Source organism: Lepisosteus oculatus, chromosome 21 (genome assembly GCF_040954835.1).
Source record: "Lepisosteus oculatus isolate fLepOcu1 chromosome 21, fLepOcu1.hap2, whole genome shotgun sequence".
In the NCBI taxonomy this organism is placed as follows: Eukaryota; Metazoa; Chordata; class Actinopteri; order Semionotiformes; family Lepisosteidae; genus Lepisosteus; species Lepisosteus oculatus.
Genome location: NC_090716.1, coordinates 11,681,902 through 11,706,078, shown reverse-complemented (window position 1 = coordinate 11,706,078; position 24,177 = coordinate 11,681,902). Strand labels below are relative to the sequence as shown.

At 38.4% G+C, this 24,177-nt stretch overlaps 1 protein-coding gene and 1 long non-coding RNA gene across 2 annotated transcripts in view; one reads left to right on the top strand and one right to left on the bottom strand.

Annotated features, from left to right (window-relative positions):
* The window catches only part of lrp5 (low density lipoprotein receptor-related protein 5), a 73,823-nt gene extending 55,249 nt beyond the window's left edge, over positions 1–18,574 (bottom strand). Inside the window, exons 1-2 of the mRNA XM_006642470.3 lie at positions 18,375–18,574; positions 6,010–6,403 (exon numbers count right to left, since the gene is read on the bottom strand). Of these exons, the coding sequence (XP_006642533.3) occupies positions 6,010–6,403; positions 18,375–18,429 (449 nt within the window). The 5' untranslated portion in view covers positions 18,430–18,574. The remainder of the gene's footprint in view (positions 1–6,009; positions 6,404–18,374) is intronic.
* Positions 18,575–18,620: 46 nt separating this feature from the next.
* LOC138224406 (uncharacterized) lies at positions 18,621–19,937 on the top strand. Its single transcript, XR_011182879.1, has 2 exons — positions 18,621–18,730; positions 18,920–19,937. It is a non-coding gene; the product is annotated as an uncharacterized lncRNA (long non-coding RNA).
* The last annotated feature ends 4,240 nt before the right edge of the window (positions 19,938–24,177 follow it).

Sequence of the window (24,177 nt, the reverse complement as noted above, 5' to 3'; positions counted from 1 at the left end):
AAGGCCTTTTTAGAGTTTTAAAGTTATTCTTTTTTAATTCAAAGCCTTTTTAAAGAAGAAATAAAAGAAAGTAATAACACCAGTATAACAATTAAGGTGCTCTTTAATAGAAAGGAAAACACAGAGGACTTCAGCCGCCTCTATGGAAATGAAATAGTCTACAATTGTCTTCACCCCTACAAGTCTTCTAAAACAGTGCTAGTCCTAACTATGGAATGACAGCTGTTTTGAAAAATGGACTAAATCAAGGAATGAAAAACCCACCCTGTCAGCTAGACTAAACATGTAGTACAATATCAAAAGCAAAATAGTTAAAAAGCAGGGCTTATCAGACAGGCCTGTCTCACTTCAAACACTCTTTCCCACTTCATACTTACACACTAAAAACACCACATTGATAAATAATGGCTATTGAATTTGATAGAAATCTATAAACTTGACTGATTACCATTTGCTTCAAATATTTCTGAAACAGCAGCAACCATTGTTACAATACAGAGAAATTATTGGAAATTAAATCAAGGGTGAAATTTCTACACAAGGCAACATGAACAAAGTACAGTATAGGTAAAACCAGAATAGCACTGGAGGTAATAATTGGTTTTCTTTGTTTTTTGAAAACCTGTGATCACATTTTGACATCAGAGAGCAAGGGAAAAGAACAAGGAAGGGTCAAAACAGTTTTACAGTCAGGTGATTTAAGACATACCAGGCCCATACGTGAACACATACTGTATATCCACACACTGTCATTCTTCATAAGGAGATATGGTGACTGTTTCCAAAAGATACTACCAAGATTTCTGAAATGAAAAACTGGGACTTTATGCTACAGTACAAATGATTGACTGTGCAGGCATTTACAGAATTCTTGTTCACCGTAAATTTATCAGTTAGAATTCTAGTGTTTATGACAGAAAATTTCAAAACCAGAGGAGAATCAAGAGGTTTTCCACTGGTGAGCCTGCCCTGTCTTCCATGCATATTATTTGTGCCACTTTGACTTAAGCTCCTAACGCTAGCATTTGTAGGATTACGTCCAATGACTTTCCAGACAGACTGTTTTGCTAAAATATCATCACATAATTTGCTCCAGCTTCACATTTCGTTTACTAAGATTCTTTGATCCAATAAATGATTGCTTGCATCTGCAGAGCTATAAACAATTATCAAAGAGCAGAGATTGTGCTAAACACTTGTGAGTGTGACAGTGAGAGGAGCTGAAACAGTCAAACTTTTTGCTCCTATTTTACTGCAGGGTGCAGAATTCTTTACCAACCAATTACTGATTTATTGTGCTAATGCTTTTATCCAAATTGACATACATTTGCACACATTTATACAGCTGTGCATTTTACTAGAGCATTTCCTTGAGTGTAGCATCTTGTTCAAGGGTACAGCAGCAGTATCTTTCTACAGCTTTCTAGCTACAAGTTCAAAATGCAACCACTGCTCCACACCGGAGGATGACATTGAAATAAAGCTGCATATTTCGCAGTCAAATTGATGCTTACTTTTTTCAGTTTGTCATGAGTACTAGTTTGCTAATAGTCATTATCTAATGGACCAGCATTTCTCCACTGCAGTTCTGCCCCACAGAATCAAAGCAGAAGTAGGACATGGGTGTGTGCAAGTGTTACACAGCCTCTTCAATCTTGATTGATTAATTGGCATAATAGTAAACCAATTAAGAGACAACAAAAAGCAAACAAAAACACTGAAGACAACACTATGGTTTAATCCTTAATCTTAATTAGCATAATTGACAGTGACTATATTGGCACTCAATAGAGTCACTCAATTAAATTTAACAGTGGATATGCACTGATTGATTAGACCTTCAAATACTGAACTATGACTGCTTCACAAATGGATATGCACCCTTTGCTTGGCTGCAGATTTGATTAAGCACCCAGATTATTATAACATGGTATTTTCAAACACAGCACATATATATTAACAAACAACTTTAGGTGCTACAGTTGCTAATGTAAGTGACTTGTTTCCAAGAGATTACAAATCCAGGAGGTCAGTACAGCAATCCTTGATTCACAGTTCACCTGTAGTTGCTGCAAGCCATTATAACGTTTTTGAAAGAATTATCTGAAAGATCACTTATGTTTAACTTTCAAAGTTGTTTATTTACAATATTTTAACACTACGGTTTTTGTTATACTAACTATACATCCCCAGTTAAGAGTTGTATTAGAATGCAAGACGTAGCTCAACTGTACAATCTAGGCCTGTCAAACACTATGTGTTCCTTTGTCCAACAAGGCTTAAAATTAAAACAAATTTCCTTAGACTAAAATAAAGCAGACTTTTGGAAGAGCCTTTTGATCTGTAAAGTATGATGTAGTGACACAATCAGTTACTTATACACATGCTTATTCAACCTGCCATAGGCGTTTATTGAGAATGAACACTTAAACCTGTTCAGAAATTAGACTTAATATTTTGGTCTTGGTACCTAATTCAACAGAACATTTATCTTAATTAACGCCTTCAAAATGCTCCATTTTGAGCTCAGTCAAATGAACAAGCACAGCACCTCTTGGTTATGCCATGAAGAAAGGCTGTTTGATCAGGTCTTTGCTAGTATCTTAATGGGGATAAAGAAAAGTGCTGTCTGCCCTCCGCTAGGCTGTAAAAGGTGGCTATCAGTTAAACTGGCTCCATCACAGGAGAGCAAGGCACTAGGTAAGCCCTGAAATCAACTGTTAAAAGTAAAGATCTGTGACGACGACAACAACACTCGCACTATCGGCGTGGAAGAAAGGCCTCCTTCCGGATCATGCCATGAAAACTGTATGGATCTGAATGACGGTGGAACTGTCCATACGGTGGCCATGAGTCAATACTGACTTGACGGCACTCAACCACCACCACCATCCAATTCAGAGTCGCAGGGAAGCCGGAGCCTATCCCGGCACACAACGGGTGCGAGGCAGGATACATCCGGAATGGGACTCCAGTCCTTCGCAGGGTTGACACAATAAACAGACTCTCAAAAAATGGGGAAAAAAACATCAATGACTCACATCTCCACAGACTTTTACACAGATGCAGAGATACTCACATTGTGCCTTAAGCTAGGAATCTAAGTCCAACTTGCGAGGAGATCTGTGTTTTCAACAAACTTAAGAGAGATGCTACATCGTAGACGTGGTAGTCCACCAGAGACTCCATCTACTGAGCTGCACTGACAGATATAAATAATACTTATAAGTATAAGACTAAATATTCAGTCAAAGGTCTGAGTATTCAAAGTAGCCTATAAAAATTGTGCTGCATTGCTGGCTGCAGTCTATAAGATAAAGGACCAGACTGGAAATAAAAGATTCTAAATTAACACCCGATTGTCTAAAGATGCAGTGGTCGCTACATGTATAATGTGCTTTGCATTCGCCAAACTAAACAAAGCGCTCAAGTCTGCTCTTGTTGTTTTGTTTTCTTAACTATGTTTGCTCACACCACACCTAGGTTATTGCGAATGCTAACAACCAACTTGAAAGAGAAATAGAGCTTGGGAGGTCTCTGATGTGATGCTGCGGATTTTCAGGTGGAGGAAGTATTTGGAAGGCTAGTGTATGTCTTTGATTTCTAAAGGAAAAACAGTAGTAGGACCTATAGGGTATAAGTGGCATGATGCCATGCATTTTTGTTGTTATTAAATTACATTTAAACCACCAATAATAACTCAATACAGCCGATTTCATTCGAATCTCACTCTGCCAACTGAATTACTGAAATGCTGTAATCAGGTTTTCAGTGGAGACTGCTGAGACACTTGCAGATGGATCTGTGACATTGCATTAAGGCAGCAAACAAAAAACAAAGTCTAGCAAAACTGCTCCAGGTTAGACAATGGGAAAGATAACTAGAAATTAACCCCAGTTGCATTGCAATTTTAAAGAAACTTAAATCAGTATCACTTAAAAAGCTGTCTGACTTTCTTATCTGTATCCTAGAAATGTCAGAACCAAGAAAACTGGAAAAAAGACTAAACATTTAGTATTGTATATTGTGAGGTGGAGTCATTTAGATCAGGGATAGGCTACCCCTACCCCCCACACCTCAAAGGCCCATTCTCACTCTACTGCCGGTTTTAATTGCTTTATTACACTAATTATTTGCATTCAAAGGCAGATTACCTTTTTCTTAAGTGCTAATCAGTTGTTAATGGAAACAACCGGCAGGAATGCGACCCTGGTGGGCAGGAGCTATCTGTCTCTGGTGACTGAGGGAATCATGTGAGAACTGTGGGAGTGGGGACAGAGACTGGATTGCTTTGCATGACAATTTGTGAAATACTCAAGCTAGTCAGGTGACTACCTGTTGCAGAGCATGTACGGGATCATGTATGATTTTAATTCAGGCTAGCGTGCGCCATCTTACTGTCTGACATCACAGTGTGGGTCTGTGGACGGAACTGGTTCCCTGCTGATCGCCCTGAGGTGGCCACATGGCACAGCTACTGGGCCATATTATTATATTTGCAATCCCAAGTTTGGAAGAAGAAGGTCCATCCCTCCATTTTCAGACCACTTCTTTCAATTCAGGTTTGCAGGGGAGCTGGAGCCTATCCCAGCAAGCAATGAGCACAAGGCGGGGTACACCCTGGATGGGTCGCTAGACCGTCACAAGGCTCACACAGACACAAATCTGCGCAAACTCACACCAGGGCCAGTTTTCCCAGGAGCCAATGAACTTACCGGTATGTTTTTGGACTGTGGGAGGAAACCTACGTGAACACAGGGAGAACATTGAATACCACTATTCCCGAGTTCAGCACCTCAGGAACTGAACCCAGGGCCCCAAGGCAGAGATGTTAACCACTGCACCACCATGCTGCCCTGGAAGGAAAATAATCCCATAAAATTCCATTTTACTCCTATATCTACTGATATTTGCACAAAACTGACCAAAATTTTTTTTTTCTATTCCTCTTTATAATTCATTCACTGTTGTATAGGGTGCTACTGTATAATATTGTTACCCTGGCCTATTACTGGCTCATAAAAAAAATGATTTTAATTTTCACTGCAAACTGCAGGTCAATATTTCTACATGAATGAGTTAATACATGGTCAGAATGAACTGTTCACCACTTTTTCTAAAGGACAGCTTTATTAAGTTATTTATGAAGGACTGCTTTATTTTCCTTTGGCCTGTGTTTGCGTGCATGTTAAAGCCATTGACAAGTGGCTTGAAAAAAACAATCTGCTTTCACAGAAGATTCGCCATGATGTCTGAGGACTGAAAGTGTCAAAGTCAGAAGTATGCTGATTTTTTATGTTTGTCTTGGCACTGTGCTGCACAAATGTATGTGGCTCTATTGGCCGGGCTGTAACTTTCTCTCTCTTGTCACAGTATTGTTCATAAATCTGAACACACATACTGAAGCAAGAAATAACTACAGGAGGAAATGCATTTTCACTAGGGAGCAGACATTAAATTATTTACATTCAAAATCCATCAGCCCCTGTAATCCCCAAATTAAAATGTATCATCAGATCAGCAAAAAAACAGGTCAATGGCAGACAACGGTGCTTGGAAATTTAAGTGTTAGATTTCTACAACAAAGCGCTTCTGGTTTCTAAAAGAAAATGCCAAGCAAACCAATAAGAAAATACTGTTACTTACAGGTAGAGGTTACCAAATCATAAATCTCACATTACATAAGTACATGCTTTTTTGAAAAGCACCATTAGTGTCAGTATAAGGAAGCCTATTTTTTGCAATTCATTGTGGGGAAAAAAAATCCGAAAGGAGAGTTAAGCTTCATGGTTGATTAAATTTAACTTGATTTTGTTAGAAGTATGTGCAGACCTATAAAACGTTTTACCATTTTTCTAATTAGGTTTTAAAAAAACACCACAAGTTGTCACACTAGCATCTACACACAGCATGTACCCTCACAGACATGTCAGCCCCAGCTTTGTGGTGTGGCAGACCCTGAACTGCTGTCACAAGACAGTAATGATATTTGCAGTAGGAAATATTTACCCGTGAGCCGGATCAAGAGCAATGGCCCTGGGCTGGTCCAGGTTTTGCCAGAAGAGCACTTTCCTCGATGTTCCATTAAGGTTGGCCACTTCGATGCGGTTGGTCTCCGAGTCGGTCCAGTACAGCTTCTTCCCCAGCCAGTCGCAAGCCAGGCCATCAGGGGAGTCCAGCCCGGACACGATGACGCTCTGCACATTCCCTGACTGGTTATAGTAGGTCTGCTTGATGGCCTCTTCGCTGACATCCGTCCAGAAGATCAAGCCCTCAGAGAACAGGAAGTCCACAGCAGCTGCGTCCTCCAGGCCACTGACCACCACAGTAGACTCCGGCCTGCCCAGTCCGGCGTCCACCAGCCTGACGTCCCTTCGATTGGCAAACAGCAGCAGAGGAGACCCTGAGGAAAATGTGAGACAAAAGCAGATGATGTACAGGGTGAGGAAGGCTGATGATGCATTAACTTCACTTAAAGAAGCCATTTAATTAACTTCAAACTGCATTTATCACTAACAGCCTAGGGTTTTGCCAGAAATTGCCTTTGAGGTCTTTGCAGTGGAACCCTGTTCAAGAAAAGGCTTACATGAAAGACTTTACTTTGAGTTCGAGTACTTTGGGTTCTCACAAACTCCCAGGAAATTCAATTGGGGTTTCATAGAAACGGCATAAGCAAACTGTTCAGGTGTGCATCTGATGGGACAATCGTTTAAAAAAAATGCAGCATTCTGTGTGCACTGCAGACTATACGCTTATCTAAATATCAAACTTATCCAGAACAGGGTCTAATCAGATTCTCCATGAGTTTGTGAATAAATCCGAGCTGGTGGTATTCTGCTCTTTCACGTTAATATATTCATATTCAAGAGTATAAAGTCTATGAAATATTATCCAGGCGAGTGAGGATTCCTCACTGGGCTGATGTCATCTATAGGAAAGCTGCAGTCAGGCACAAAGTCGTCACCATGACTGTGGTGAGGAAGCTGTGGTTTCCGTAGTGCTTGGGTGCTATACAGTGGTGTACCAGCATACCAGTAAACTATGTACCGTGACATTCTCAGCAAGCAGTTGTCTTTTCTCTCAGCTTTATGCGTTTCATCCCATTCCCCATCTCAATGGGAGACAAAAGGCTTTTGGAAAGTGCTCTCCACACGGTGACGCAAGCATTGGCAGTGCTTTTATCTGTATTTTTTGTTGTTGAAACCTTTACAGAAATTCACAATTGTTGACATTTACCTGAAAAAAAAGATATAAACACTAAGTCCTTCAGAAGTCTTTCATAGCTATTTAAGTTATGATTTCCATACAGACTGAAGACACGTCTGCACAAATTGCACACGGTCTGGGCGCAGTCAATGAAGGAAAAAATGTAACCCCCAAAGCACATCTGAATTTTTTTGGGGACGGTGTTTGAATATTAAGACAGATACACAATTTTTATCACAAGCCCTGCCCTGTCAGATAGAGAGAGTATGTACAAGATGAAGCCCTGAGCAATTTCTGCATACAACAGACAATACTAATCCTGAGGACTTCCTTTCTTGACAAAGCAGAAACCAAACAAACCGCAATTTACAGCTTTTCTTTGCCCCATAGAAAGACAACCGGTAGTCAGTCTAGTTCAGAATAAAAGAACTCCGGGGTGATTGAACTGAGCCAAGTTACAAATAAACTGCAAAGATCAAATGCTGCCCTAGTCTTTCCCAACTCACCCTTACAGCAGTGCACTTCACCTACCAGTTAAATGGAAAAGGACTAGGAGTATAAACATATGTACAAGGAAGCGTTAACAGTTTTACTTTTCCGAAGGTGACAATGGTTCAGAATTTTATGACCACCACTATCCTAATTGTATCACATGCAGCATCAGTAGCTACATCCTAACTTTTCAAAGGCAGGCTAATGGCAACAAATCAATGTGAATCAGACATTCACAGTTACACCCTGGACTCCACTACCTGCCCACAGCTTCAACATGTCAGCCTCACAGACTTCGGGACTATTACAGAACTAGAACTATCTGAGAGACGGAGTGAATAGCTTGCTTTGCTGTGTTCCAGACCTTGATAACAGCAATTTGCACTTTATCTGAAAACCCTGAATAAAGATAATAACATTACAGATTTCAGTTAATAACTGGTCCAACATTCCGTAGAAAGTATGGGAAGAGGAAAGAACTGTTTACTGTAAAAATAATAATACTCAAAGAACCTAAATTTACCTGGAATATTAGAGCTAAAGACAACAAAATCTAAAATTAGAATTCCTAGATCTCAAACAAGAACCGACACGCATTTAAATCCAATAAATCAAGCACCGAGACACGTGAATGCATTAAAAAATTTTTTTTTTACTTCAGCATGCTTTAGTTTTATTTGCACAGCTAAAAAATGCAATGTTTTACAAATACAATTTCAATAGAAATAAAAACTTCAATTTTAAATGATGTCAAAACAAGGATTTTCTTGTAGATGTTGACTGCAGCACAGACACCTCAGCAACACACACCCAAAATACTTGTTGTGTTAGTCTTTGGATATTCTTCACAGAGGCAGAGCAACATGAAACCCAGACAAAAGCCAGACCAGAAGGAGATCTTCATAAACAGGGGATTAGAGGAACTCAGCCTTGTCACTCCTAACAGAGCTTTTCATTCTCAAACAAGAATACCTAAAATTATATATGTATTGTACTTTGAGGCCAACTAAAACTTATTGCCAACTTTGATAATTAAAAATCAGAGAAATTACTAAAATCTGCAGAATTTCTGTTTTGTAAAAATGTTTAAGGCAATTGAATGTAAAACAATACAGACTACTTAAAAAGGTCAAGAAGACCTAGCATGTGCTTAAGACATTGCTCCTGGTAATAATTAGGATTAGACTAGGATCTCTGTTAAATTGTTCACTTCCAATTTAGCTTGTGGTAACTGAGGACAATACTAACTGAACTGACAAACCAAAGGCTGTGGCTTTCTCCGAGACATCTTCATGGGTGTTCTTTATGGGTGACCAACAGAAACTCACAGTAAAGCATCAAGGAGGAGCTGGTTAGAGCAAGCTCACAGTGTATATTTACACCACCATGAATAACAACTCCAGTAGTCAGCAGGATCGTTACTACAACACAGGGGCACAAACACAGAGAGGAAGGAGCCTTCTTATGAACCAGTGGGATTATATGAGAAAACCAAATTGTATCAGCCTAGGCCTTCACATCAAGAAGAGTAACACCTCAAAATAATTAGGGATGTTTTCCCAAATGAAGGACCCAAGCCAAATTATAGACCTTTTATGCCCTAAAAAACCTGAAAACCTAAACCTAGACCAGTATACTGGTATAACCACTTTGAACACAACTAAAGGAACATTCATAAGATAAGAATGATCATCAGCATGCAAATATCATGCCTGGAAAGGCCACTGCTTGTCACAGCAGTTTTCTCTACACATTTCACAGCTTTTATCTGCAGAACCCGAGACGTTTCCAATCCTAACTTTCATGGAGCAGACTTTTCTCACTTCCTAATGCTACCTAATTAATGTCATCATTATTCACATCTGTTATTGTTTCTGACTTATTTGCAGAACTATTCCAGCAAAAAAAGGCTTCTTAAATATCTTACTAGGCCTGCAGAATGGAAACATAATGGAAGTGTATATTATCCCTCTCTGGCAAAGCTTCTTATTAGTAAACCTTTGTGCATGTTCTAATGATAATTTACACATCTCTCGGTTAAGAAACTCAGAAGAGGAGCTTCTTAAATACCAGAGACGATTTTCATAAACGCTTCTATTTTTAATATAATTTTCACACACGTGAAAGACAGACAGAAAACAGAAAAATGGTCAGGAGCTCATGGGTTAAAAGAACTAAATTTAAACTCCTTTGCCTGCTTCCTACTCAGATGAATCCATGTGGCTTTTGGTTTTATTTTTCTAGTACTGTAGGTATAACCTGCTTAGGCTGAATGATGACACTTGCTTGTTCAGGAGCATGAAAGGAACTGTCAAAAATTAGGTTCTTAATACAGAAATGTATAAGAGTGATGGGAGATGGCACAGAGCAGAACCTGTGGGTTGTTCAGAGCAGATACCAAATGCTGAGGTTTTTGCAAATAGCTGGACACAGGAGAATCCCCTTGCTTCCTCAGAAAGGATACGAGATAATGAAACTTGCAGCCTTTAAGTCTCAGCCATTTTGTTCCTTTGTGCTTTTAAGCACGCTTCACTTGATCTCTTGAAAAAGAATTGATACTTTGCCTAAACATGTCCTATTTTTCCCCCTTGGAAATGGAAAGAAACATTATGAGACAAGAGTCCAGAAAGTCACTTGAATAGTAGGCTACAGAAGGAAGTCAAATCATTTCAAGAAAGAGGATTCTCCAACGACAGTGTAATTCAAAGCGCTGTATTTTGATGTCATTTAGTTAACACTCTTCATGGTTTTTAAACCTAAAAACCGGGAGCAGATACTCTGATACCCGAAAACAAACAACAATCCTTGCAAAATATGTTTAAAACACAAGTTACGACGGGTTATTTTTTAATAACAAAAGCTGTCTGTTATTGGTTTTTAGAAGCATTTAAAAGCCACATACTGTCTAATGCCTCCTCAGCCATGTTTTATCACACTGATAGGCAGTCACCTAGGGAGACCTGTTGACCTTTCACGTTACACCCTGCCCTATTCCAGCTTTTCCAGTCTACTCAGGCCGAGGACACCTGGATCAGCTATGCTCTGTCATTGTGCTGTGGAACACAAAGGAACAGCTGATGATGAGTCTGAGCTTGTCACTCCGATCAACAGTGCACCAAGGGGGAGGGCACTGGGAGAAGGGGCGTTGAAAGGTCTGGGGGCACAGGAAATGACTTGAAAGGCAGCCTTCCAAACAAGGATGTTTTTATCCAGCTGAAGCAGTATCGCTGTTTTCCCTTGCTTTTAAAACCTCCAACACCTTCCTAAGGCTTAGGCCTCTCTCTGTGTTGGTGCACGTGATGTCTGGATGCACTTGTGAGGCAAGGTGTGAGAAGGCACAGCCTGAGGGGACCTCTTACAGATGTTGTCCATCACTGTCTGGGAAGAAATAAAATAACTGTTTTCCACCAACTGTGCTGCAATAAAGAAACCGCCTTTTGAAGTTTGCGCCTCTCAGACATCTTCCACTTGTCCCAAACACAATTTGATAGGAAACCGGTGTTAGTTTGTTAGCTTAAAAAAACTGCTCCCTGTGATAACATTTGAGTGCAAAGTTCTCCTTAAGCCTGCTCAACTGCCATTTGTTTTCTAAGTCAAACAACAGCTTCCGTTTAACAACCACCCTCTAGAACTTAGTACACAGACAACCAGAGAGACAGCAACCTCTTGCTGTTAGAGGTGAAAGTCCTAAATAACCAGAGTTCTACTTTTAAAGGGAAAAATAAAACATTTCCAGTTTCACAATAAACCTTTTTTTTACATTTTCTGAAACATATATGTGTCTGAGCATCACAGTGGCACAGAGATAAAAAGATAACTGGAGAATTATAAGACCAACCGTGGATATTAAGATATTGCACCTGGGTGAATTTTAACCACAGTTGCAAAAGTCCAGAAGACTACTGTATCTGTTTCATTTTTAAAAGAGGACTTCTGTGAACATATTACATTGGTGCAATTTTCTGCAACATGAGTTTATAAGTAGAAAAGTACATATCAAACTATTTTCCTTATATTAGAACCTTTTAGCCTAGTTTTCAATGATGAATGGATGAACACAGCATACATATATGGTCCCATACAGGGCTTTGCAAAAACAATCAGACCTGTTTTAACGTTTTATTGCTTTCAAGCTTGCAATTACGACAATTTGAAGTAGCAATTAATATGTATTATATATACAACCAATTTCACGCATTCAAATTGAAAACAAAGAGAAAGAAGTAGATAATTACAGCAATATTAAAATAAAATGGAAAGGTAATTACAGAAAAAAAAACTTTGCTTTGGCAAACCACAATGCGTTTAGGTACACAAACCTACCTTACCTAGCTACAGAATTAGTGAAGTGGCCTCAGTCTGTTTGCAACAATAGTGATTCTCATGATTTCAGATTAAAAAACCCTTGTCTCTGTGTGGTTCCGTGCTCAAATTGAGATTACTCAAAATGTCTTGTTGCTGTAATTTCTAAAAAAGGTGCTTTCCATCAAATATTGTGCTCAGAGGTCTGAATACTTATGCAATCATCATATTTCAGTTTTGCCTCTTTATATTTTGGGAGATTTACTGTAGCTTTAAAGTCGTCTGTTTGAGCAATCGGGTTTTATATACTGTAAATGCTGGGATTAATTTCACAATGCAGGACACCAGAAAAAGGGTCAGAATATTTTTGCAAGGAACTGGATCAGGAATATGGATTGGACTCAACCTTTCGAGGATACTTGATAAGTGGAACAAACCACACTTGGCCACTATTAATTATTCTGGCAGGATAATTTTTGATGCCAAAACCTGTACAGTACTAAAGTAATACATAAAAGTTTTATGTATTTGGTTATATATTTACATTTACATTACAAGAGCTAAAAAAACTCCTTAAAGCCAAACTAAGAAATTCAGAATGTTATAAATAATTCAAACTTTTCAAGAACAAAAAAATCTGCACTTTTTTTTTTCATTTTGCTAGATGTTTATAACAATATAAATGCACAATTTTGTATTTCTGACCCAGGGCATGTGTCAGATGCATCTGATTAAAAAAGTCTTAATCAGACATAAATCAGGCAAGACTGAAAACAATTCTATTTTATTTGTCTTCATTTAAACTATGTTTTCAATGCTATCACAAGCAGAAAACATCAATACATTCTTTCCTCAACTTGCTTAGTAATACTGTCTTGAGCTTGTAACAGGTGACCAGGCATGTAGGAAAGAAACCGTTTAAATCATTCTCACAAAAAAGCAAATGTGTTCTGTAACAGTCTAATTACTTTTATGTACCTGAAAATCAAAACTCGATCGAGGTTGATTTTAATTAAAAACCTCTTCTAATTTCTTAAGAGCCTTAATAATTAACTGAAGGTTAATAAGCCTAACTAATGACCAGTTCTTCAAAACCATAAGTTCGCAAAGGTTCACAGAACAACATAAGAGACAGCACTTGTGTTTTTTGTGAACTTTTGCGAACTTAAGAGTTTTGAAGGGACTGTAGAATCTTTCTGGTGGCGGCACCAAATGACTGAATTGTAAATGTAGAACTTTATTCCACATTAAGTAATGATACCTTATTCTGGAACAAAACACGTATTTAAAATGCTTCTGGAACGGAAGCCAAAGGATGTGCTTATTTTCCCTGTTGTGCTGCACCACCCTGAGGAGTGCTGGCAAGTGGGATTGCAGTGGTCAGGATAGCTGGAAGGTAAAGGAGTGAGGTCCTGCTGAATTAGGCCCTGAGCAAGCTACTGAACTCAAGATTGTTCCCAGATTTGTACTGAAGTGGCAATTAGACACACAAACAACCAGGAAACAAACTCCCATTTTGAATCTTTTCTCAACATTGGTGAAACAACCCAAGTACCTTTGTTAACAAAATAAAACAAAAATTCACTGTCTGAAAAAAATTAAAAACAGTTACCATAAAATCAAAACAGCTACTGTCTGCATTCTGGGGAAAGAAAACTCTTGCTCTAATGCGGCGGAGATGAGCTTTGTGTATTCAGCCCAAAGCCTTTTACTGCTCACCCATTCAGATGTCAGCATCCAAAGCTAATCAAGAACTTTAATTCCCACATTTACATAATGGGAATTGGAATGACTTCTCCAGACAAATGTTCAGGCCAATTTCCATTGACATCAGAATTTAGCCAAGAAGGTGTGGACTTGCTGATTTAAATGTCCATGCGATTCCAGCACGCACCTTTTTTTCTATCATTTAGATCTGAAAAAATGACTGATCACATTTAATAAAAGACCATGTAGTCTAGTGTTAATGCAATTTTTTTTTGTTACTGCACTGACAAGCAGCAAATTAGTGTTTTAAGTAAGATGGGAGAAAAAAACTAATGTCCTGGAATGTTTGTAACAAACAACTTGCTACTTGCTACTGCCTATTAAAACTATAAATAAGTTAAATACTTCCTTTTGGTCTTTTCCCACTGTCTGAGAAGCTTAGGTCAAATTGTATTCGGTGTGAAGTAGACTAAAGAGGAGTATCCAAGTCCTCCTTCTCAGATAAAAAATGCTTTGTTACTCACGGTCATTCCAAATGGCACTGTACACTTAGGATAGAAAAAAACCCTTAAATGATTAATGCAGCTGGCAAATCACATGGATAAAGTCATTGTCTGACACAGGTCATTTGATAGACACTTTCTCTCAGAAGGTCACTGACACAGAGTGTTGACAGAAACGTTTGGATCAGAGGTTTATAAAAGTTTTTTTAAAAAGTCTTTCCCTGAATGTTAATTTCAAGGAACGTCATATCACCTGTTTCCTCAGTACAAAAACACGCCGAAAATCTAGACAGCATAACATTAGGTGCCACTTTTTCTTTAAGATCTAGACTGCAGCTCACCTACTGTATTAACAGCAGGGATATCCACAGAGCTGCTGGTCCTTTGATAAAGCATTGTGTGAGTGTGTCTGGTAACATGTTCAAACCTGAGCGTTAATTAAGAGCAGTTTGGAGTGCTTTAAACAAAGCCTTGGTGCTCAATGTTGATTTCTGTAGTAACAAGGGGAAATAATGTGTAAAGCACCACTATAAATCACTGATGTACTGACAGAAATTTGCCTGCTCTAGTACCTTTTCCGAATGATTCAAACCAACTAATATTTCTTGTACAGAACCATCCTGTAATCCTGCTTGAGGCATTTTTAAATCTGTTTATTTATTCTGTAATTTCTTACACTTATACAATTCATATGCCCTTTTTTGAATCTGGTAACTGAACAAATTTTCAGGACACATCAAGGCAAAGGGCTTTAATAAAATGCCTTATTATAACACAAGCAGGGAGCAAGACAGCACTTTTTTCAAATGTTATTAAGTTAAATTCTGAAAAGTGGTCTATTTATTGCAAACCTGAATGTACTGATGAAGCAGGAAAAAACCCAAATAAATCAGAACACTTAAAAACTATGAGATAATCTTTTTCTTTTTTCATTTTTAGGGCACTTTGCTGCCATACCTTAAATATATCTGATCATACAAAACTTTCCCCGAAAGCAAAACTGTTCTTTTTCCCAAAGCAAATAAAAAAAACTATTTAAAATATATATCCATTAATTTTTTAACTGACATGGTGCTGAAATACAAATGACATATACAACACCCATGTATGTCCACAAATAATACAGTATAGAATAATAATATATTTCTTGCAATCCAAAACCAATGTTTTTATTCTTAGGTTAGTAAAAGGTTAAGTCTCTTTAACGTGTGATTACTATGCAATATTCCACATCTCGCATTGATATTTTAGAAAATGATCATTATTAACCTACTTGGTAGGCGCCCTTTTGTAGGGATATTTTCAGTAATACGGAAATGCATACAGTAAATAGAAAAAAAATGCTTGCTCGCTGTAAATGTCAATGTAAAAAAGACAAATGGATCCCACACAATATAGACTAAATGTACCCTATCCAATAGCGTGTTTTGTAAATTTGGTTTCCAACGTGCTGTAACTAACCAGGTGCAAAGGTTTAGTTTAAGTATCTGTGACCTTAAAGGCAGCTGACGTTCAATTAATCCCTATCCCAATGCGTTGATTAGATAAAGGGTAACTCTGGGACATTCTTATTCTTTGCACGTTAATGACAACTATTTGAAACTTAACTTTCACTTTTTAAAGAGTTGTGTGAAAGGGATGGGACAAGCTTCGTTTATCAAGCAAGGTTATTCACAAAGGCATTGGAGGAAATACCTTTGTTTTGTTAAAGTATACTTATCTGACATCTCTGCCTTATCAAACACCCATCCTTATTAGCAAGATGATGAAATCATGTAACTCATTCGAGATAAGAGTACACAGTTCCCGAACTTACCAACAAATCGGTCAATAAAATGTTCTGAATGTGAAAACCTATTGAAAACAATTGATCTTTTCTCAATACAGGTTTATAAACTAAAATCGACTCGTTGTCGCAGCGACTTTTAATATGTTTGTCTAATATAAAGTACTGTGATGTAAAAAAAAATTAAAGAACTGCGCTTTGACAATCGACTGTGGTGTACAACATCTTACATACGTTTCATGTCCCTTATTTTAATTTGTGACGGTACCTAGACGCGGCCACAAAGAAGGCCCGTGTTTATTTTCCTTTCGCAGACAAGACTACCAGTTTCGTATCCAATTCAATAGCCCGCTGGATACCACACCATGAGCAAGAGAGCGAAGTCAGTCAGGGCTGGGGCGAGTTGAATTAGGCGAGATTTGTCAGAATTCAAAGAAGTGATACGAAGTAGATTTATCTATCACTTCAAAGCTGTCATAGCACCAAGGGGATTTTCAACTTTTTATTTTTTTGCTTTGACACCCAAGTTCCACCCTCTTTTACGAAAGTCGCTTTATATATTAAAGAACAAAAACAAAGTACTGGTCAGAAAGGCGTGAATTTTGCACTGGAGTGAAAAAGGTGCGAAACGCAACTGCGAGGAAAAAAAACACCCTCATTTAATATTAAAAGTACGGGAAAAAAAATAAAAAACCCTTTGGAAATCTGAGCTGTGTTAAACAATAGATCGTCTTGCATGGTAGCGATCTGGTTTGTATAGTCAATTACGTTTAAGAAGATTTAGTTTTGTTTTGTTCAGAAATGTAACTGGAGGCCCTATTACTCACCAAATAACACCAAATCTCTTTTATTTGCTTTCTGCCCCCAGTTCTCACTTCAAACCCCCCTCCTAAATTACTCCGACTATCAGCTTACAACAGCTCAAACATGTCTTAAGACGTCCACTTTGTCATCATTTAACCGGATGAAACTCCTGTTAGACTAACTTTAATTTCAAACAAATTAATGGAAATTATTCGTGGTGCTCATCAAAAAAGAAAGAAAGTAAATCGTCTGAATGTCAGTTTTTAAGAGCGTTTTAAAAAGAGCGTCAATAAATGAATTCTTTATTTACTTTAAGCTATTAATAAAAAAAAACGATTCTTTAAGGTGGGAAAATACACCAGGGATGTCGTTTAGGAAAACCCGTGTGTTCTGTCACACTGCGGAATTCTGCAGAAATGCTGTTTTTTTGTTTTGACACACATTTGTTAAAAATAATTCCATCAGAAAAGAATGACTACAATAGTATGAATTTTGTGATTCAAATGTCACGGCCACCCTGCAGACCGGACATTCAAACTAAAAAAGACCTTTCAGCGGGGGACTGAACTACTTTCATGACTTTATTCACAAGTTTACATGTATGTCTTTATTTCTTTGCTTATATGCTGAAGTCCTATGTATAAAAAAAACACGAGAGCACGTCTTTTATTTTTTTTCGAAATGAACAGCACTTCCATTTCACAGGTAAACTCCGAAGAAAACACAAGCCATGTTTATAAGCGCACAATCCTAAACAAACAAACAAAGAGGTTTCCTGGACATTTCGTTATTTGCTCTGTAGTGCATCTGTGAACTTTAGTTCCAAATATTACGGCAAGACCAAGAGTTGAAACGTCTCTTTTCTGCTTGCTGGGACGATATTCTTTAAACAGATGTTTCCCGCATCAACAAGTTACCCACGGCGCTCCGCTGTTACAACAATCAAAATAATTTCGATGATGATGATACATTTAGACCTCGGACTCCAGGACAGACTACCAGGAAGGCAGAAGAAAAAGATCGCGGGTTATTTTTTTTTCCTCTCGCAGCAGATGTTTCTGAAGTCAAAGGGATCTAAACTTCGTGTGACACCCGACACCGACAATCAATCGTAGCGCACCGAGGCCTCGGGGGAAGGGAGGAAAAAAAAGTGTTTTTCTTTTATTCACTACCACTATGTTACACTTTTGTGCAAAAACGCAGTCGCTGCCGTGTGTTTTAACGACCGTGTCTGAGACCAGCAGGCTCTTCTTAAGAGGGGAAATCTCAACCTCTGAAGAAGGCGAGCCAAGATAAAGTCTCGCAATTGAGAAAGACAGCAGACTCCAGCGCTTACTCTTAATTTACAGCACACACTGAAAACATGGTAACTTACATTGCACCCCGAAAGCGTATCCATCATATGAAAAGGTTTTATTTCGTTGAAAACTACCACGTTTTCCCTTATATAGTTAAAACTATATGTACAATCCTTATATGAATCCGGGAGCCATACTGGTTCCTTATTCTTAACAAGCACAATGTTCTCATTTCATCAGCTTCGGGATCTTAAAAACAAAGTCACACAAACTCACCATCAAGTACGCAGAACAGACTGTACAGCAGTAACCCGGCAAGAAAAGCCCCCATCGCAAGTGCTCGCGGCGCTACGTTTCGTTACTCCGGCTCCATACTTTGAAATAACTTGTGCAAGAAGAAAAGTTTGTATCCGAGAGAGTGTTTCGGTGGTTACTTTGTGAGAAGCTCAGCGCCAGCCTGCAAGGATCAGAGGAGAGCTGCGACTGACAGCGGAAACCGGGTGACGTCACTGGACAAACTCGACTGCAGTCCAGCTACTGCATCAATAGCCCGTCTCTCTCAGTGACCAAGAGGGGCTGCTCCACAACAGCAAGACATACCTCGAGCAGTCTGAGATACCGTTTAAGTTCAGGTGATCTGTTAACTTATTTAGTCTGCTTTTAAGTTTCTGCACTGCGTTTTTATGTCCGCCGCTATACATTGGATGTTTATTTTTTGTTCACACTGGTAGCTGGTTCCATTCCTCAGTGGTGCGAAGCTGTATCATTGAATATCATCTAAATCTGTATAATATAAGATCTATTTTCATTTTTCTTCACAGAACCTGATAGCGCCCACCGCAATTCTTTGTGGCCTCTGCTATATATTTGAAAATGTACCCCTGGAGCTGACGAGCAAAGAACTACATTAAAGCTCACTCTGCGTGAAGTTTTTCAAACAATTAAAAAGGCACATTATTTTAATTAATGTAAACAATTTTATGTTTTGGAAGAATTCTGTAATTAAAAACAAAAACAATTGTTGTATGCTGTAGATTGTAGAATGTAGTCAGATTTATTTCAGACAATTACAAAAAGTGAAAAGGTTCCTCATCGATACCTTTAACTTAAAAAATTCATTGCGGCAGTTTTCTTAAAGTCCAAGTTTTACACGAACTGTGGCAGCCCGTGGAAAGAGACGGAAACTAGGTGTCGCTCGAAGTTAGAAAAGAGCTTTGACCTCTACATTAAAATCTGTTTTTCCCTTTCAATCTGTAACTCGGTTCTAAGAATAGATGAAGAAGGCTCCGCGGCCGAAACGTTGTGTTCTCTTTCTTCTTTTTTTCAGCATGGAGTAAACCTATTCCTTGTTTCTAAGAATAGATGCCGATTGAAATTTCTTTTAATCACATTTATCTGCGCCAATGTCCACGAATTATTTGTTGATTTAATGCTCTGGACTGATTTTGTGTAGCTATTGTGCTATTGTGTAACTGGCCACTTCTAACCTCCAAGTACTTACTCATGCAAGTCTGAATGTAAGGTGATTGTATTACACGGTACCTTCCCACGTAAAAATATTACAATGGTGAAAGCTACATAATGCAGTAAAGCACAACGAGCTCTAGTAATACACCAATGATCAGCGTGAGGTCAAGGGTGTCCTATAACAAGATCGATACCTCCAATAAGACCATTCGTTTATGTCTCATGATGACCATATTTCTTCAGTGGAAGAGCCAGCTGTGGCTTTTATGCATTCGAGTCATTTATTTTTATATTTTCAAGGAAGACCTGCTAAAAAATAGTCAACTTGTAAGAATTTTATTCCGGATTGTAATTAAAGCCTGGTGAATAGAATATTTGAGCTTCTCAGTCTCTTAAATCGTTATTTTAAATGACTAAAGCAGAATATCAACTAACTGAATTTTCTAAATTGTTTTTTTTACATTGAATAGGGACAAAAGGCATCTTTTCAATAGCAACATTCTAATTCACCATGATATTACAAAACCCATACACAGGAAAACACTCATATGTATAGGCCTATGCGTGTATGGTGGTTTTATCGATGTTGTCGTTTTTTATCGGTTTTATCGTTATTTTCCTTCTCACCCTCATACGAAATCATGAACGTGATTCAAAATATTCTAGTTTGCAGTGCAGACATGAACGGATCTCGGACGCTTCTTGATTTTACACCTGTGTCTTTGCAAGCAGCAAACGATGGGTTCAACAGAATATTCTGCTGTTTTTCGTAGAACGAAACTGTACAAAGTATTGCTTCGCATTCGAAAAACATTTCATTTTTTGTTAAGTCGTACAATCTCAGAATAATTGACAGCAGGGCTGTTTGAGCGTTTCCCCTTGTTATTTTACACAGAACCTTGGATTAGTCGAGCAGTCTTTCCAGTCCAAGGATTACAAACTCTTCTTATTAAAATAAAGACAAGATCTGGTATCGAAGCCTTATAATAGTGGATAAAGAAAGCAGTATTGTATTACGGTTTTAGTCAGAGTTTGCCGCACTGTAATGTGTTGTCCATGTTTTCCCTTTTCTTTAAAAGCATTTTTTCACCATTACAAGAGCACATTATTAGCAGTGTTATAAATACAATTGGGGTACTCTGGGCTGTACAAAAAGCACCGACATGTCTGATAAAGCATGGGGTTCATATACAAATGGCATTGAGCAACTGGAATTTAGGAAACCCATTTTTCACATTCACTTTGAAGGACAGCTCCATCTCCAAACCACTATGTAGGGGTAAATCAGCAGCATTTCAAGTGTGCAGTGTTCTTAAATCACAAAATGGTGTGTTTAGCTGGAACATTTGCCCTTGGCTGCTTCTCCATGTCTGCAGTGCCAGAACAGTCAAATATGAGAGTTTCTAATTAACTCCATCTCAAGCTTTTGGCGCTGTCAGGTCTTAATTTATAAGTGCTCAACATGAATGAGACATACCAACATCCAACTATGGAATGGTATGGAAGGGGCTGCTATTTGCCCATCCCTATGACCTCAGCACTGTTTACCCTGGTGGTCTGAGGCATGGAGAGAAAACGGGCTGATAAGCTACAGTCCAGTCTACAGCAACATGAAGGATGTTGGGTAAGGAGATGGATACCAGCTACAGTGACTTATTCATGACAGAGGAGGGTATGTTTATGCTGTTTTTACTCTAATCTGTTTTTTACTTTAAAAATATGCGTGGACTGTAAGACAGAAAAGACTTCCAGAGGTTGAGAAAGCGGACACATTCTTCGGTACACTATGCCCAATGTTATGTGTTGTGTTCATAGATAAGTGTTTGCAGTTGTTCACCTTTACATTATGCAGACAGAGTCCCTGAGAAAAGTCACTCATTTAGTCCTGCTCTTCAGTCTGTTTCCAAGATCTTTGAATTGGTTTTGCTGGGAAATCAATCTGCTTTTTCTCATTCTGAACAATGACCACAGGGTAGGAGCTCATATACTTTGGTCAATGCAAGCCACACTCCTGATTTGCATGCATGTTCAACGAGCACTGGTTTGTGGGAATGCATTGAAATTATGTTTGTTTTAGACACAATGTCCATTGTCCATCCATGCCAGTTCTGATCAATCATTTAATTTTGCACCTGATCTTTATGACACCAAAGGAAAATGAAAAAAAACAAAACAGAAGTTTGCATTTTTAATGTGTATTTTTCAGTGTTGAGTATTGCCGGTTTTAATTAAAAAAAAAATCTCATGTAAAGAAACTCAGTTAGAAAACATTCCCATTTCTTCATGTGGGGTTTGAGGAGTGGCAAGTCCTGGCCATTCTACATAAGCTCCCAGCGGACACTGAAGTCTTTCTCTGGTTGATAACGTAGGCTGTCACTCACTCTGTAAAATCTAAAGCTCGTCTTAATCAAGGTATATGAATGAAGGGGCCAAAATTCCCAGCACATTGAAAAACCAGTGTAATAAAACCTGCCTTCATGGTCACCTGCACGTAGAGTAGCCTTTAGCATTTTCTTTGATCTAGCATACTCTGCCTATGAAAGATCTGCCTTCCTGTGGTTTTTGACTGCTTATAAATATTGGGTTTACAGTAATATACACTGGCTTCATTGTAACCAATCCTCTTCATGCCATAATGAGGAACATCTGGGAGAGGCACACTCCAGACAAAGGCTTACACATTCATGGTGTACAGCAGCTTCTCGCTAAATCCTCATTCCATATTCAGCACTAAACACTCATAACACCAGATAATACCAGAGCATGTCCTGGAGGCTAGGACTTCCACCTCCCAAAAACCTGTTCTCAACTTCGCCACACAACGGTGTTGTTTGCAGATCCCGACGCATGCGCTTCGTAAGAGCAGTGCGTGGAGTGGTTAGCTGGAGAAACAACAAGATTCAACTGTTAAAAAGTTCATCTGGCACTGTAGAAGCACAATGCGAAACTGAACATTTGATATATACGTCTCTCTTTCCTGACGCCATTAATGCCACTAATGAGAATCCATTAAAAGTCCCCACATGCAGCAGGAAAATGATTGTGAAACTTTGAAATGAAGCAACTCCTTACTTTCACCCAAAACCCGATTTAATACGAGATCACTGGAAGACGTTCTTTGGTTTTTGCAAACCATCTGGCATGGGTTAGACGGTCAGGAAGAAAGTGTGAATGATCAGGGTTTAAAAATGCATGTAAACAGTCTTTAAAAGGCAATCTGAAGTGCAGACACTGCAGTGCAGAGGTTGGCGTGTCGATCTGGCTGCAAGATAGAGCTGGAACCCTTCACAGTCATTTTAATCTGAGCCATGTTTTTCCAGTTTGCTTTTGTTTTCACTTAAAAATCGCCTCCCTGATGTGCCCCCTTTAAAGGTGTCTGAAATTCCCGAATAAAAGTGTACCGACTCATTACTTGCCTCTCTGCCAATTAAATTTCCAGAGCCCTTGCTTTGCTTGAACACAAACGCTGCATCTGCACCTTGTTCCTGATTATTTTATTTTACAGCTGTTGCTATGTTCCCAGATTTCAATTACTGCACAAGAGCTCAGTTTTCTTTTTTCACAAATTTAAGTATTCAGAGAAACAAGCCTAAAAGCAGTGGAAACTAAAAATTACACTTGGGTAAGATCTCTACTGTTTCCAACCTTCCAATATAAAAGGTGGTCTCTTTATAATGTATTATTTAACTTATGTAGTTGAATGCATTTAAATTAATCCTCTTTCCCATATGGGAAGATAAGAGCTTCCTTCAAATCAGCCCTGGGCAAACAATACTTTTTTCTAACAATGGATTCTTGACTATATCAACTGACAAAAAAAAAGAATAGTCAAATGCACTCACTACCCCACACCCTTCTGTATGAAATGTTCTGTATTTCCTACCTGATTAATCCAAATTGGCCTGTTTCTAATTTAGCAGCCTTAGAAAAGTACACAAGAAATATCATTCACAATGGGATAAAACTTAGTGCCAGTTCCTTTGATGTGCTTACAGTACAGCTCTGCTTTTATGTAGTTAAGTGCTAAAACCTGACACTGAGTGCACATTAATTGGCTTTGGGAGCAAATAGATACGGTAATGCAATACTGTTTTTTTTTTTAAAAAAAGACTGAGCATACATCCATATCCTTTTTATGGACAGGGGATATTAAGGATTATGACTTCAATTCCTCATTGAAATTAACCCTCTAGGTTTATTGGCAGAATCTTTGATCTCTAAATTATCACTAACGTGTATCTGTCTGCTGCAGTACCTGAGCATACTTCCCAACCTCCATTAAATGACTTACATAAACTGCTTACTGAAATATTGAATACCATTACCATGTCAGCAGCCCAGGCTGATATAATCTGAATTGTTGGTCTTCCACAGAATTGCATTCTGGAATTTGTAAATAATTTATTGAAGTAAACAAGTCACTGTTATTTCTAAAGGCAAAACACAATTTCCTAAAGTGCTCCTGGAAAGGACCAAATGAGTCATAGTGCAAGACTGACAACAGTTCGTTCAGCACACAAGCAGAGGAAGAGAGCAAAACACTCTTTATTACAGTTATGTGTCCAGATAGGTACTCTGTGGTCATCATTTGATTTATTTGCTAAGAATATTC